Source organism: Lampris incognitus, chromosome 13 (assembly GCF_029633865.1).
Source record: "Lampris incognitus isolate fLamInc1 chromosome 13, fLamInc1.hap2, whole genome shotgun sequence".
Classification (NCBI taxonomy): Eukaryota; Metazoa; Chordata; class Actinopteri; order Lampriformes; family Lampridae; genus Lampris; species Lampris incognitus.
The window spans coordinates 11,026,606-11,041,000 of NC_079223.1; the positions used below are offsets into that span (position 1 = coordinate 11,026,606).

Consider the following 14,395-nt stretch of genomic DNA (forward strand, 5'->3'; position numbering starts at 1 on the left):
CGACATCCAAGGCCCGGTTTGACCTAAATATTATTTCTGGAGGACTCGTCCCCGAAGGTTGAATTTATGCGAGGCTGAGGTCCGTGTCCTGACCCATTTCCTGAGCCTTGCGACAGAAATAGATCGTAGCGCTGCTCGTTGGACTCTTGCAGACCTTGAGCTGTTTCATGTCAAGGAGGGTGCCGGTCAGTAGGACTTCGCTGTCCAGTTGTGCAGGCGAAATGTAAATCGCATGCAATCATACGCTGGGCATCCGGGACATGTGGTTTGCTTTTCGTGGGCCTGTCATTGAAGCGGTGCAGACTTGATAATGATGCTGGTTTTGGGGATGTGATGTTGCCGTGATACATGTCGTCTGCCTAGGCCTGCAGACCAGCAGCTGGCAGAGTATGGCTGTTTTCCTCTTACGCAGTATAAGCAGTGACGTGGCCATGTGATGGCGGCGTTTAACAGCAATATCTTTAACAAGTATATACCTGTATGTGTGTGTGTGTGTTTGCAGCTGAACGTTTCGGCAAGAAGCTGGAGGAGCTGTGTCGGGAGAGGGGGGCACTAAAGCTGGGCCTGCCCTCCAGACAGCCCAGCGTGGCTCTGTTCCTGGAGCGTCTGAGAAAGGCGGTGCACAGTGCCCTCCAGAGGTCGGATCACCACCGACGCAGGTTAGTCCCACTTCCAAACAGAAGCATTGTGCGTCACTCACACTACTGTTATCCTTTTACATTAGTAGTGTATGTGTCACTCACACTACATTATAAGCTGATGCTCCTAGCAGAAAAGTTGTTCCTTATCCTCCTCTCTGACCGTTCATATCAAATGCTTTCTAGTACAGGAGGAGCTAATACTGTAGTTTGGCTCCCTGTGAAATTTTAAATTATACGTTTTTAAAAGGGTAGTTTACTTTTTTTTTTTAAAAATGTGGCTGCTTTCTGGGGTCTAGGGGACTTACTACATTGCCCCGGACCTTTTTTTTTTTTAAACTAATTCTTTATTTGTTTATTTCTCACATCCCCTCATACAGCAGTAATATTTCAACATAGGTTGACAGTCTCCTTTCCAAGGGGTTACAATATATACTTATTAAAACGAATACATGTATTAAAATAAATCAAAACAAATTGAGATAACTGAAAATAACCAACGTAATTCACACAGACATACATAACCCATGTTTAGTTTTATTTTGATATAAGTTCACCTTACATAGACATACATATTCATTCCAATATACATAGGAAGGTATCTATATTATTTATCAAAAAGTAAGACAAAAGTTCCTGTTTAATTTGTCTCACTTTAAAGAAGTCACATTGGACTACCTCAGTCCAGTCCTTACTAAGTATAAGATCCTTCAATCTCAGTGTTCTCCCATTACCTCCATTAGTGGTATCCAAATATTGCTTCTGTAATCTTAGCATATATGTAGATTTGCCATTGTATAAATACTTCTCAGAGTTGTTAACCACTCTGCATAGATGGGGGGGGAGTCCTTTTTAAGCTATTTTATTATAATTGCTTTCTTTGCGGCTGTTAGTAATATTTGTAAGAGATACATCCTTTTCCTGAATGGTGGCGCAGTGGTTAGCGTGGTCGCCTAACAGCAAGAAGGTCCTGGGTTTGAGCCCCGAGGTAGTCCAACCTTGCAGGTCGTCCCGGGTCGTCCTCTGTGTGGAGCTTGCATGTTCTCCCTGTGTCTGCGTGGGTTTCCTCCTGCAGTCCAAAGACATGCAGGTCAGGTGAATTGGCCATACTAGATTGTCCCTAGGTGTGAATGTGTGTGTGTGTGTGTGTGTGCCCTGTAATGGACTGGCGGCCTGTCCCGGGTGTCTCCCCGCCTGCCGCCCATTGACCGCTGGGATAGGCTCCAGCATCCCCGTGACCCTGGGTAAGGGTAAGCGGTTTGGAGAATGAATGAATGAATGAACATCCTTTTCCTACTGTACATCATATTCGGTTTCATCCCAAGAATTGCTACCAGAGGGTCTCTTTCCAATTCCACATCTGATAGTATGTTTACAGTGGTAAAAATTTATTTCCAAAAGTTATCCAACAACGAGCATTGCCAAAATGGGTAGCCACGGTCTCGCCACATCCTATCCACCATATACTTGACTGGTTTGGATTCATCTTTGCCACAGTTTGTGGTGTTCTGAAAAATCTGTTAATTATCTTCCAGTGAAATTCTCTCCACGAACTGGCGTTAGTGACTGAATGGGCCTGAGCGCAGGTCTTAAGCCAAACTTCCCCCCTTATTTCCTGTTGTAGCTCTCTGTCCCACTTTCCCATAGTAGGTATTGTCCTTTGTCATTGAAGCTAGGATTCTGTGTCAGAATCAGAAATACTTTATTCACCCCCGAGGGGAAATTGGGTGTAGGTCAGTTACTGGTTTATCTCCATGTTTTCCATCCTGAATTTTCAATGACTCCTGTTCCAAGAGGGAGGGTTGTGTCATCGTTTCCAGTGTGGGTGTTTGAATATAAAGCTTAACTGTAGACATAGCTACAAAATTCTGTTATTGATCAATTAAAATCTGCTCTTAATTGTTCAAATGTTTTGAAGTTGTTATTACCGAATAACCGATGTATAAAATGGAGATTCAAGCGTGTCCATTTTTTGAACCCTGCATCAAGTTTCAAAGGCAACAGTTCTTTAATATGAATAACTGACCTCAAGATGGAGAAATCACGTGGGAACTTAAACACTTGCTGTACTTCTTTCCAAGTCCCATACGTGGTCTTTGACCACTCTCCCAGGAGATTTCTGATTGATTTAATCCCAGTAAAGGGGCCCACCAATAGAGGCGTATTAGTACTGTAACCTTTTTTTCTGTATTGAGCCATCTTGTGTCATCTGATAACCACACCATCATTGCTCATAATTGTGATGCTAACCAGTAATGTTTCAGGTTGGGTAGACGTAGTCCCCCCCCTTAGGTTTTGCCAGTCGTAATACTTTGCATTTGACCCTCGGCCTCTTACCCTGCCTTATAAATCTTGAGTATATTTAGCCTCCACCCGGCCTATTAAAGTAAGGGGGAGTGTAGCCCAGTGACCGTGTACTACCAAACTAGTAGGGAAAAGTTAAGAGTGATTTAAGTCTCTCTTAACTTTTCCCTACTAGTTTGGTAGAGTTGGTTTGATATAGACCAAGGTCAGGGGGTATATTTATTCTCAAATACCTGATGCCTTCCCTGGGCCATCTAAATGAGAATATCCAAAGGAGTTGAATCAAGTGCAACTGGACTTGGTATATATCCGTGATATATACCAAGTCCAGATATATACCAAGATACCCAGATATGTACCAAGTCCAGTTGCACTTGATTCAACTCCTTTGGATAACCATGACCTGGATGAATGAGAACATTCACAGACATAAATGAGAATAAGGATTTCAATTGGGGGTGGGGTGGGGGGTAGATCACATTTGTCATGGGAAGTGTTTTGGTGACGTTTATTTTGCAACCTGGCTAAACTCCAAAAGGCTCAAGACAGCTCCAGACCACTTTTATGTGCATATAATCTGAACGCAGTTACGAGCATACACCCAGCACGCGCATCCGGTGCTAACATGCAAGAGAATAGGGCAGCAAGCCCGTCTCCTAAAACAGCAATAAAATACACGTCTCGTGACTCCGACACAACATGCCTCGCTAAAATGTGTCCTCTGGGGTTTTACAGTTTAATATTATCAGATTTATTCATGATTATTCTGTCTTTTTTTATGTCTCTCATGGAAGTTAGTGTGAGACACAGGGAAAAATTACCAGGAAATAAGTACATCCAGTCCACTGCTCATGTTTATTGTAAAGGCTATAAAGTTAATCTAATCAATTTTACAAGCCAAAAATACATATTTTAGCTGTGCACGTTATTTTGGAGGACGGGATCGCTTCCATGTTAGCGCTGGCTGCTTGCACTGTGTGTTCATAACCACACTCAGATTCTATGCACGGAAAAAGGGCCGGGGGCAGTGTGTGGCAAAAGCCAATAAATACCACAAGAAACAGGCTTAATACACTAGGTTTCACTACCAACCCAAAGCCACAGAAAGTCAGATAACAAGTCCCACAAGGAGGCCAATAAAAACATACAATAGATACACACAAAAACAAGTCAACCAATGGCCAAGTACACTAATACAATGATAATATTCTCTCCCTTCCTTTCAAAGTTGTTGGGTAAGGGTACAGAACAATGACATAAGGGAGAGCTCTCAAACACAGTACCCAGAAACCCTTGGTAACAGGAAGGAAACCAGGTGGGGTGGAGGCAGTGTGTATCCTGGTGTGATGTGGCTTTAAAACAAGAGATGCTCTATATTGCTGTTTTCCATGCCAGGCTCAGTGCTATTATCAGCAAGTGAAATGTGCATTGTGTACAACACCACATATCCATTATAAACTGTGTGCTACACACACACACACATACATACACACTCATATGTATATATCGTATATATATATATATATATATATATGAATATTGTAAATAAACCAACAATGGCAGAACAATAAAATAGGACTGTAAAGTGCCTTTGGAAGCAGAATGATTGTGTGTTCTTGTTGTTCGGGGTTTCCAGCGAGGGGCAGGAGCTCAACACCGGGGAACGGTCGGACCCGGAGCAGAATCCGCTCCATCGAAGAGATCGTCTAATCCAAGAGAAGCGCATTGTAGAGGTAACCTCATTTTATTTTTGGTCGTCTTCATATTGATCATCATCATGTCATTGATCATATCTGGTAATGTGTGTAAGTTGTCCCTGGGCCGGTTTTGTGTTACCTGTGTGACTTATTTTTCATTACTTGTACTTGCTATGACTAGACTTGACGTTTTCCTTTATCTATCCTTGGAGTTTTATAACCGGATAAGAAAAATAACATTAAGTTTTGTGCCCATGATACACACTAGTGGCGGCTGGTGCTAACAATTTTCGGGGGGGGGGGGCGCAGTTTACCTTGGCGCAGCACACCTGACAGCTGCTTTAATGTCCACACTGTCACAGAGTTATTAAGAAGGACAATGTAGCCTGTACCCCTGATAAAATCCTACAGGCTACATTGTACCCCTGCTAAAATCTATAGGCTACATTGTCCTTCTTAATAACTCTGTGACGGTGTGGACATAAAAACAGCTGTCAGGTGTGCTGCGCCAAGGTAAATTGCGCCCCCCCCCCCCAAAAAAAATTTGTTAGCACCAGCTGCCACTGATACACACATTACAGGAAAACCCTCCATTTGGTGAATCAAACCTATAGAAACAGTCAGAGGCGCTATAAGCTAATGTAAATAATGAAACCCATGTTGAGAGATACTGGTTGTGCCCACAGCCTTGCATGTTTGTTCCTGACTTGCTTATGTTAGAAACCTACAGGGAACTTCTCTCGCCTATGTCTTCTTTACTCTGTCTCCCCCTCAGCTTTCCTCATGTCTGAGGAAATGCAGAATACTAGGATGAGGGGACTTCACACTGTGTGTTTTTGTTAAATTTTTTGAGAAATAGTGAATCCTGTTACAGGCGGAGATTGCCAAGCTGCAGCGAAGGCTGACAGAGCTGAAAGACCGCAGTCACAGTCTGGAGCAGCAGATCCTGCAGCAGGACCAGCAGGCGGAGACTGAGGAGCTGGAGGGCTCCATGCTGAGGGGCTGCACTGCAGACCAGCTCACGGACATGAGCCGCGCCCTGCAGGACCTGGTCACTTCCGAGAACCGCATGCACATCTGTGTCTCCCCTCCACCTTCCATGCTCAGGTAAGAACTCATATCATCTGCACAGAATTGCTCCGGGTCGGTGATTTGGAGTTGCAGTACTGTCAGATCGCCATGTGGGGCTACTAGAGAGCCACGAGTGTGGGTGTCACGGAGGGATCGGACCATGAATGAAAGAAAAGTGGCCCTGATTCTCTAAATCACGTTGCGTTATTGTTTTGTCATTGGATTAACTGGTTTGGATCAGGATACGTCAGTTAGTCTACATATCTTGATGCCTCATTTATTTAGCCCCGTCGTGTTAACAGTGTACCATTTGTTTCATTCACCCATCAGTAAATGGGTGTGTTGTAGCAGGATTGTGTCAAATACACAACCAATGGTCTTATATTGCATTTCAGTCCTAACGGTGGCTGTAGACAGCATCCTATAAACAAAGGACTCGGTGTTTAATCCCTGATACATGCCGTGTGCATCCATCAACAGCCGTGTCAAGTATCCATGACACTAATTCGCTACTTGACCACTTACTGAATGACACTCTGGATGAGAGCGTCATCTTAAATGCATAAAATGTGTCATAATGTAAAAAAATGCAGAGCTGAAGAAGCCCGGTGCTAAGCAACCTCTCCACTTTATTTACAAGGACATTGTCGAGTGTGCACAGGGGGAGAACTAAAGACAGACGGTTGTTGGGCTGAATACGACGAGTGTGTTCACTCAAAGCATTTTCAGAAATCCACAGAGAATCACACAGTCATACGAGTGTGTGTTTGCATTTTCAAAGATCTATCAAGCAGCGTCAACTCGCGGCTTTTCTTCTCAGCCCCCCGCCCCCCCCACCCCACACACACACACACACACTGTGCTCCCAGTCCTCTTCACTTTCACCTGGTTGAACCTGTTTTGAATTTTAATGAATTTTTCCCGGACGCAAATTAATACTTTGCATCGTATCGTCTGGAGTTAATAGCTTGAGAGCCGGAAAGCATTTTCTCCCCCTTGCCAATGGGTAGAGAGGCATGCGAATTGTACTTATCACCCTCTCAGTGGCGTGACCCACCATCTGTGGTATAATTTGATACCTGACACGTCCTCACCCCGACGGCGATGCAATAGCAAGTCTTGACGATTGAAATTGCGGCCTCGGACTTGGACATGCAGCTCCATACATCTCCGGTGTCATGTGTTGGGTGGTCGCGATGCAGTTCCCTAACCAGACAGTATGATGACATTCTTCTCTCACATCAGTGCCATCAAAACAAAGCAGTCCGAACCGTTATCCACAGCCTTGTTGTTTTCATACACAAATAAAACGGGCTGCTGCCACGCTAACAGCTCATGGACAGCGTTTCTGTCTTTGAATCCTCCTCAAGATCAGTTAACGTAACGTTAATAGGGCTCACTGATTGCTGTGGATTAAGGCCATTAGGCGAGCCTGGAGGTGACTGTTGGATAATGTGTGAAGGATTTCATGCTCCATTTTTCCATTTATTAATAAATCGTTTTTCTGTCACTAGGTAATGTGACCTTTATGGTGCTTCCTATATACATGTTTACACTACATTCTTTGGTATTTGCCTGTGTCCTTTATGAGGTTATTATGAAAATGTGGTAGTACTTTTGTACTCTGTAAAATATCAATCAGCCTAACTTATCATATGGGGTAGGTCAACAAATTTACAAAGTTTTAATTTACGTTCTTTACGTTGCCTGGTTCTGTTAGTTTAACTGGTTTGCGACTGGATGTTTATTGTAAGGACAATTCATAAAAAACCTCAGTGATGATTTAGCAGATCAGTTAAATGGAGAATGAATTCAAAACTTAGATAAATCCAATGATGTATTGACAGTTAACAGACACTTCCATCCATCCATTATCCAAACCGCTTATCCTGCTCTCAGGGTCACGGGGATGCTGGAGCCTATCCCAGCAGTCATTGGGCGGCAGGCGGGGAGACACCCTGGACAGGCCGCCAAGCCATCACGGCTCACATACACACACACACACTTTTTGAATTTAAATTTAATGTTCTGTATGATTCGGCGCATACCCTCCTCAAAGGGTTACACAGACCCCTTCAACGCAGCCAAACACCACCAACTGCAACTGCCATGCTACGGCATCGCGCATGTTACAATTATAGATAAGGGTTTCCCACTTTAAGTTTAATGGAGTTTTAAGAAACAAAATGTAATGAAATGAAATGACTGTATTCATACAGGGCTTTTGTAGACCGAGGACACAAAGTGCTTTACATGAAGCGGCCGCATCACATTACAGTAGGATGGCCCCAGTGGGGAGGGTAATATACTAGACCGATCAATAAAAATGTATTATTATACTGTTCTTGCATTCACCTGACAAAATCATGAAGAACCAAAGACCGAACAGGCGCATACCTGCGTATTAGAGTAAACTGTTGGAGCACTGATTTATTGAAACTTTTTCTATTGACTTGATATGAAGTGTTAAGCGAAAACAAAGGAACTTCCTGTGTTGGTAAATGTTCGTATTCTCTCTTTTATTTCCAGACTCCAGGAGCAGGAGCAGGCCTTGAATCTGTCCATCAAAGAAGCAACTGCCAAAGTAAGGCTCTCCTATGACCTTAATGCACTCCATGCAAGCTTATCACCCCCCTCGCCATGCTACCGTGGCTGAAGGTGTTGTAAATATACGATGACGAATCACAAGTCAGCACAAAAAATATCTGCACGGCATTAACGTCAGTTTATTAATCGTACATTTGAGTTAGATGATGATGTGAATTGTTGGTGTACGTATCTGTATTTTACCTCGCTGTGAGCCATCCTCGGCTCTAGAGGCAAGGCTGTCTCATCAGACTCAGAATCAGAATCATGTTTGTTGGCCATGTAGGTTTGAGCATACATGGAATTTACTCCCGGTTTCGTGGCTCCCTCAGTGTACTTAACATAGAATAACAAAACTACAACACAACAACACACCAATCTTCATATATATACATATATGTGTAAGTGATATACTATAGAATATATATTATTCCCTCAGTGTTTCCTACTCACCCGAACCGTTTAGAAACGTTAGGCTTCCACGAGATGTCACCATCGCCCCGGCTTTGTGCAGTGTCACCTCACCTCTCTGAGGGTCCTCACCAACTTAGAGCCCCTCGGGAGACTACTTGTTATTACTACTTATTATATTATATATATGATTATATATATATGATCTTAACGATGGTGGCTCTGATGAGCGGTATTATGATTTCATTGTTTTCATAGTTTCCAAATATATGATTAAGTAAGGGATAATCCACTCCAAGGTATGTGTTAAAATCCTTTGACACACACCTCGGAGTGGATTATCCTGCTTATACCGTGGTCACTTACCAAAGACTTAAAATAAAAGCATTCACTTAATTTTTTTGTCGAGCGTTTTGGACTCAGTATTGAGCAAAAGTTATCCGCTAACTTTGAATGTTTACTAGGCTTGCTACCGATTCAGTGTGTTGCTATGGTTACAGTGTATGAATTTAGAGCAGTGATTAAACTTGAGCCAAACTACATGCGTAATATACGGTTTTAATGGACACCCCCCAGCCAATCAGAGACCAGTATTCTCTGTTACCATGGTATAAATGACTGTAAACCTGCACTTTGTAGTGATCTTAGCTAAATAAGGGAAAGTCTCCCCCGGTTTACATAGCAAGAGGCAATTCATGTAGGGAGTGTCGGGGTAATAAAGGAGGAGTTAAACGTCCGTGGCCGTCTCTTTCCGTTTCACACCACTTCTGCAGTTTAGAGCCCAAACCACGTTTTTGTGACCTTCAAGCAGCTGCCGTTTACATGCAGCACGAAGCCCATTTCGCCAAGCAGTTTTTTTTTCTCCCAGGCTATCTGATCACTTCTCGGATGAGAAAGTAATGAGAAACTTAACAAGTGAGCTGATGAACTTACACTGTCCTTCAATGGTAGCAAGTAATCTTGACTTTAAAGCAAAACATTTTGTGGAGTCATGCACCCGCTTACTGCAGCTATATGCTAGCTAGCCTGGAGCATCAGAAAACTGTTTTAGCTGCCGTTGCCTGTGTGTGTGTGTGTGTGTGTGTGTGTGTGTGTGTGTGTGTGTGTGTGTGTGTGTGTGTGTGTGTGTGTGTGTGTGTGTGTGTGCACCTGTAAACTGTTGTGTGATATGTCATCGGTTGATATGTTATGGCTTTAGTGCAGTATGCTCATGTCAGTATTCCTGAGTGTGTGCTTGACTCTATCTTAAAGGGAAGGTGGTCTTCCTCTCATACTGGCCTCTTTACATAGAAATGTGCCCTGGCTATTGGGCCTGTATGCCCGGATCTCTCAGCAGCAGGGCCGATGGAGGGTATTGGCGTTTTCAGACGGGAAGCGATCGCCCGCTCTCCGGCCCGCACTCTCCCAGCCGCCTCTCATGTGAAAGACAAACAGACTGTCCGGAGTCGCGGAAGCGATATGTCGCGTGGTGAAATAACCGTAGGAACAGATGTCACTTCCCATGGGAAAAGCCGTTAAAAAAGGTTGAGTGGCTGTTGGGCAGCATGGCTCAGGGGGTAGAGCGGGTCATCTAGTGATCAGAAGGTCATTGGTTCGATCCCCCGGCTCCTGCGGAGAGCGTGTCGAAGTGTCCTTGAGCAAGACACTGAACCCCTAACTGTTCCTGATGAGCAGCTCAGTGCCTTGCATGGCAGCCTCCATCGTCAGTGTATGAATGTGTGTGTGAAAGGGTGAGTGTGAGGGCATGCATTGTAAAGCGCTTTGAGTGGTCGGTAGACTAGAAAAGTGCCATATAAGTGCAGTCCATTTACTATTTTATTTACCATTCATTAAAAAGTGATTATTGAAAGTGAGAACAAAAATTGATAATTTTAGGAAACTCCAAACATTGGTTGGTTTGGCTGTATTTGCTATACAAGTCAAGTACACGAACGTGGGTCCACCCTATATTGCCATCTAGGAGGGTGAATGTGACCATCTTTTTAACGGTTCACATGCCGACACTGAGAGGTTTAAGGTGTACTTCAGACTAAGTAATCTTTTTTTTTTTTTTTACTATACATCTATACTTTCTATCATTATATAAAATGTACTGTGCCCTGAGTGACATCAGGGCAGGACATTTCCAGAGAGAGAGGATGTGTTTTGTCTGTACATCAGTACATTAATTAGCCCCTGCAAAGACAGTTCAACTTAAGGTAGATTCAACTACAATTTACAATAATTACCGTAACACAAGTAAGCTTTAGCCATGAGGTGTCTGGATGCATGTTCGATAATCCGGGTAAGGAAATCCCAGAAAGTTGAAACAGTTCGTCTGGACACAACGTTTAGTGGAAGAAACGTGTCATCACTCAGCTAAATGACTTCGTCTGTCTCAGCGGACTGCAAGTATCCCCAGCCTTATAAACTATACAGTGGCATGACGACCAACACTACTGTGATACCTGCAGTCAGCTGAGACTGACCAAGTCACTTAGATGAGCGATGACATGTTTCTGCCACTAAACGTTGTGTCCAGATGAACTGATTCAACTTTCTGGGACTTCAGCTATGAACTACTGTTATTATTGCGTAGTCAGAAAAAGTTGAATGAAAATGTTATGATGACACGGTGGTCAGATGCTATAAAAATGTATTTCGTAGAGTATTCATTATAAATAATGTCATTAACAAACAAACAAAATCAACATTGTAGGAACATTGTAACAATGCAAAATAGCATAAGCTGCACTGCTACCTGCACTGCAAAAGGGTTTAAGTATGTGCTTAAATATATATACTCAGTAATAATAGATACTATTTAATAATGATTACAAATTTGTATTATTATGATCAGTATTATTGTTATTATCAGTATTATTATTGTTATTATGGCCCTGTGATGGACTGGCAGCCTGTCCAGGGTGTCTCCCCACCTGCCGCCCAATGACTGCTGGGATAGACTCCAGCATCCCGCGACCCTACTTAGGATAAGCGGCTTGCCTAATGGATGGATGGATGGATAATAAATATACTGATACACTATTATATACTTACTATATACTATGCTATGCCGATCACAGGGTGAGTGGGGGGGGGGATCTTTCATTTAAAGTTTTCTATTTATTGTGTAGCATTATTTATTTATTTACTATTTATAGCAATAAAAGTAACTATTCTTGGCAGCATTGCAGAAATATAATTAAGAGCTGAGAAAGTATCATAAATTGACAACTCTTTATTTATTGGAAGGCAACATATGCAGCATATTCCATCCTCTTATTAGGTCTTGCAGATCATGAAGAAACTGAAACCAATATAATAGCCTATGCTGGGCTAAAGAGCAGTTTAGCAAATATTTTAGCCTCCCTATGGAATGGAAGCTGAATGTGCTCAATACTATGTACTATGTTTCAAAGCATAAGAAACAATTTTTTCAGATTGATTTTAATTCGAACATGCTAAAATAACAAAATAAATACACAGGCAGGAATACAAGAAGAAATGGAAATAATAGTGAACATACTTTGCAAACTCTCTGTAACAACACAAGTGATAACTGGACCATGTTGGAAAAGGGTGTAGGGTGAAGTAAAGAACTTTTCTGGTCTTACCCCTTTCTTATACTTTATCAATCAATCAAAACAAAACAAAACTTTCAAGACAAAACAAAAGTGGAAAAAAAGAAAAGAAATGCCAATGCATAATGCATTGATATTATGCATTGGCATTCATTGGCATAGGCCAATGAATTCCATTATCTTGGCCGATATTTCTTTTGACTTCTTGCTGTCACTGCTATAGGCTTCCTGCCATTTAAATGTCTCCCTAACTGACAACTGAGTGACAGAAAACTGAGTTGCTAAGGGGTTAACTCGCTTTACTGACTTTGCGCCGGCTTGCCTTTCATACTCGCCGTATTCTTTGATATGACGAATTCTCAAATGTCTAATGAGGTTCGTGGTATTAAAATGTCATTGTTGCGTTCCATCACGAGGGATTTCTGTTTCACACACGTTGCATATAGCGATTTTATTCTTTTTCAGACACCTTGTAGAACTGCCAGACCGGTGAAGCCATTTTAGTGAGCTTCTTTTGCCGTGCACAGAGAAATGTCTCATGTATTTTGCGTCATCTGATCGGCTCTTCTGATCGGCTTTTAATAGAGAGCTCCGATCAAACTATTTAGATCGGCTGATAACGATCGGCGGCCGATCGATCGGAGCATCCCTAGTGTGTGTGTGTGGGTACGCATGCGTGAACCTAAGGGAACATGAACAGGAACACAGATTGGGACGGGGGTTAACTTTGATATTCTCCTAATTCAATGTTAGGAGCACCTGCATTCTGGCCCTTGAGTTTTGCTGTTCTTCAAATCGTTTGAAAATTGGCACAAAGCTCCTTAAAAACAACCAAGCATTGTCCTCATTTTTTGGAATTTGGCTCTCCAAAACTTCCAAGCCCATCAACAGATGCTCCTCCGTAGCGGCAGCTGTTTTTCTTTTTTTTTTTTTTGGATGAGGCCATGGTTTGGGGTTGGGTTTGGTGTGGTGTCATGTGGCCAGAGTTCTGTGGGTGAGGCTCGTCTTCCACTTCCACACTGGTGTCATTTGCACTTTCATCTGCTGGCTGCAGAGAAGTGTCATAATTGTCTCTGGGTCCTCCCCCTCCACACTGGCCATCTTACCACTGGTCGGCCTCTGTTGCACAAGTGGTTCCAGAAAGCACATCATGTAGTACTTCCATTTACTCTGCTGCTGCAGACCCACTCCTTTTTTCTCGCATCAATTTTCTTACTTTGATGTAATGGCCGAGAAGGTTTTTCCATTTCTTCCTTGCTGTGTCATCCGGGGGGAAAAAAGCTAATGTGTTACAGGAAAATCGGGGGTACCTACAATAAGGTAGGCCTCTAGGTTATCCCTGAACACTGCCCCCCCCAGATATGTGTCCTCTGGAGACTCCTTCATCAGTCTAGCGTACAGTTACAGGGTGGGCATTTCAGCAGTGACTTCAATTGTGGATGATGTGGCTCAGGCCATTTGGGTTGCTCTGCAGCTTGGATACATGCCAGTACCCACAACTGCTGACTGGCAAAGTATTGCCCAAGGCCTCAAGAGGTTTCATTTCTCAAATTGCTTGGGTGCATTGGATGGAAAACACGTTGTACTTCAAGTCCCACCTAACTTAAGATCTGCCTACGACAACTACAAAGGCTCCCATGCAACTGTACTCATGCCACTTGTAGATTCAAACTACATGTTTAGAGTATTGGTGTGGGAGGCTATGGTCACGACAGCGATGGGGGCATTTTCTCCAACTGTCCCCTGGGCAGAGCTCTTCGTGAGGGAACCCAGGGAATACCAGAGGACGTCCCCATTCCAACTGCTGAGTTGTTGGGACCAATGCTACATGTCATCGTGGCAGATCAGGCCTTCCCTCTCCAAAGGCACATCATGAGGCCATGTCCATGACAACATCCGTCCCCAGAGCAGCGGAACTTTAATTATCGTCTCTCCGGTGCTCGCCGCATTGTGGAGAATGCCTTTGGGATACTCGCCTTACAGTGGCAGCTTTATCACTGGGTCCTTGGCATTCGTCGAGAGAAGGCAGGGAAGGTAGTTAAAGCCACCTGCATACTGCATTTCATTCAAAGCAGCCGTCAGATGGACACAACAGAGGCAGCACAGAGGCAGAGCTAGCCCCTCC

The 14,395-nt window shown here is 43.3% G+C and overlaps 1 protein-coding gene across 3 annotated transcripts in view; it reads left to right on the plus strand.

Moving 5' to 3' along the window:
* disc1 (DISC1 scaffold protein) overlaps nucleotides 1-14,395 on the plus strand; it is a 67,006-nt gene that overhangs the window by 11,751 nt on the left and 40,860 nt on the right. For all 3 annotated transcript variants that reach the window (XR_008811267.1, XM_056291852.1, XM_056291853.1), the window contains exons 4-7: nucleotides 503-659; nucleotides 4,579-4,675; nucleotides 5,514-5,746; nucleotides 8,240-8,294. Coding sequence is in view for 2 of the 3 variants with exons in the window: in XM_056291852.1 (XP_056147827.1) it covers nucleotides 503-659; nucleotides 4,579-4,675; nucleotides 5,514-5,746; nucleotides 8,240-8,294 (542 nt within the window). In the remaining variant the exon portion in view is untranslated. The remainder of the gene's footprint in view (nucleotides 1-502; nucleotides 660-4,578; nucleotides 4,676-5,513; nucleotides 5,747-8,239; nucleotides 8,295-14,395) is intronic.